This window comes from Augochlora pura, unplaced genomic scaffold, assembly GCF_028453695.1.
Source record: "Augochlora pura isolate Apur16 unplaced genomic scaffold, APUR_v2.2.1 APUR_unplaced_2252, whole genome shotgun sequence".
In the NCBI taxonomy this organism is placed as follows: Eukaryota; Metazoa; Arthropoda; class Insecta; order Hymenoptera; family Halictidae; genus Augochlora; species Augochlora pura.
Window position 1 is genome coordinate 1,179 of NW_027582386.1, and position 2,048 is coordinate 3,226.

The 2,048-nt window shown below is 44.4% G+C and overlaps 1 protein-coding gene across 1 annotated transcript; it reads left to right on the forward strand.

Annotated features, from left to right (window-relative positions):
* Positions 1 to 1,211: 1,211 nt before the first annotated feature.
* Positions 1,212 to 1,961, forward strand: LOC144477600 (uncharacterized; the record flags this gene model as incomplete). The annotated part of the gene is made up of 1 exon (XM_078195326.1): positions 1,212 to 1,961. A coding segment is annotated over exon 1 (750 nt), but the record flags the coding sequence as incomplete, so codon positions are not given.
* Between the last annotated feature and the right edge of the window lie 87 nt (positions 1,962 to 2,048).

The window sequence follows — 2,048 nt, forward strand, 5'->3', positions numbered from 1 at the left end:
CTCGCCCTCTCTAACAGGTTATACGAATATACGATTGCGTAGAGCAGAACTCATAGTATCGAATAGCGAAAATCGTGTCGTGCCGCAACGCGTAAAAAGTTGAATTTCAAAAAGTTAAAAGTTGAAAAAACTCGAAAGAAAAATGGCGTCGAGTCTGGCAAGAATCGAAACTCTGAACAAAGAGAATTTCGACATATGGAAAATGCAAATGTAGGCTCTGCTGGTAAAAAACAACGCGTGGCCTTACGTTGTAACCGGGTCCGATTTACACGCGGGGGAATATGCGGAAATTCTTCTAACCGACACGCCCGGTTACTGCTCGCGTCGGCTATTTATTTGAGGTTCGTGTCGCTGGACGCAAGGATCTGCACGAGGGCTGAGTAACAAATTTTAATTAGATAATTATTACGTATAGATTAATTTTAATTTAATAAGAGCGCGGAATGTCGATTTCTCGTCAAATACGGGTCATTCGCAGGAGCACGGTGTTTACAAACTTCTGCTCGGAAACGACGGCGAGGTCGATTTACAATATAGCGCGGTGTTCCGCGCTACGACGCAAATATGTTCACGATGGGTTTTTAAGGCGCTCAGGCCCTCCACGGCGGGGCGTCAAAAAGCTACGGTCATTACCTCTAGTAGTTTGGCCGAAAAATTAACAAAAAACAAGACACTAAAAATTGGGTGGGGCAGGTGCTCCATAAGGATTAGAGAAGAGGTCACGCAGTGTTATAGATGTCGGGAGTACGGCCATATAGCAAAGGTCTGCACGGGCCCTGACAAATCGAAGCTCTGCAGGAAGTGTGGTGAGGATCACCACACTTATAAATGCAAGAGCACGGACTTCAAATGTACGGTATGTCAGGACAAAAATCATAGGGAAGGCACACATTAATGCCCAGCCTACAGAAAGGCAATTCTCGACTCGAGGAAGAAGAGAAAGGAGCCGCAAGCCAACTCAGAGAAGCCTAGAAGTCCTCCCGCAGGCAAAGAGGGAGATAATTCCAAGGGAAGGAAGGATAACGCGGAGGTTTCCTCTGAGCAACCGACCGCTAACGAGTAGTGGTTTAACATTATATATCCACGACCACATACTTGGGTATTTATCTAGTTACGTTATTGTCAAGTTAGTATAGTCCTATATTTATATTTATTGCCGTATTTGTTTATTTATTTATTGTTTAAGTTTATTTTCTGTACTAACCGAACTAATGACTGAGGTGTTAAAAGGCCTGACATTACTACAAGCTAACCTGCATAGGTGCAGGCTAGCACAGGATCTATTGACACAATTCGTGACAGAAAAGGAAATTGACGTAGCAATAATTTCGGAACCGTATCGTATTGTAGATACTTGGTATGCGGACACAAAGGAGGATGCGGCGATCTGGGTAACTCCGGACATTTCCCGAAGGGTTGGTGATATTAAAAGAATCACCAAAGAAGGAGGAATAGTAGCCATCACGTTAGACGACCTGAACATCTTCAGCGTATATATTTCGCCCAATGTACCTCACTCTGAATTTCAGGATGCCCTTGGAGTTCTAGAGAGAGAAGTGACCAGGGTAGGAGCAGCCCTGACTATCATAGCTGGTGACTTCAACGCTAAATCCACCCGATGGGGCTCGAAATGTAACGATAACAGGGAATATGATATTATCGAGATGGCTGCTAGGTTGAACTTAAAACCTATAAGAAGTAAAGGTGAATACACCTTCGACAGGGATGGACGCAGATCACCTATCGATATTCTCCTTTGTGGTAAGAACTGCGCCTCGGCCTTATCTACAAGCGTGATACTTGACGTCCTCACGGCATCCGACCACAGATATGTTCGTCACATATTCAAAAGGAAGGACAACGTAGAGTACAAAAAAGACAGTTCTACTACACAACATAGGACCAAGATTGACATGGACCAATTTAATGACCTACTTCAGGAATGGGCCTGGTCTTGTGACGTAATTGACTTTGACTCCGCTGGGGTTACCGACGAGTATATTAACTCTTTGCGGACGAGCGGCGGATATATCCGCCCAAGCCTTTTT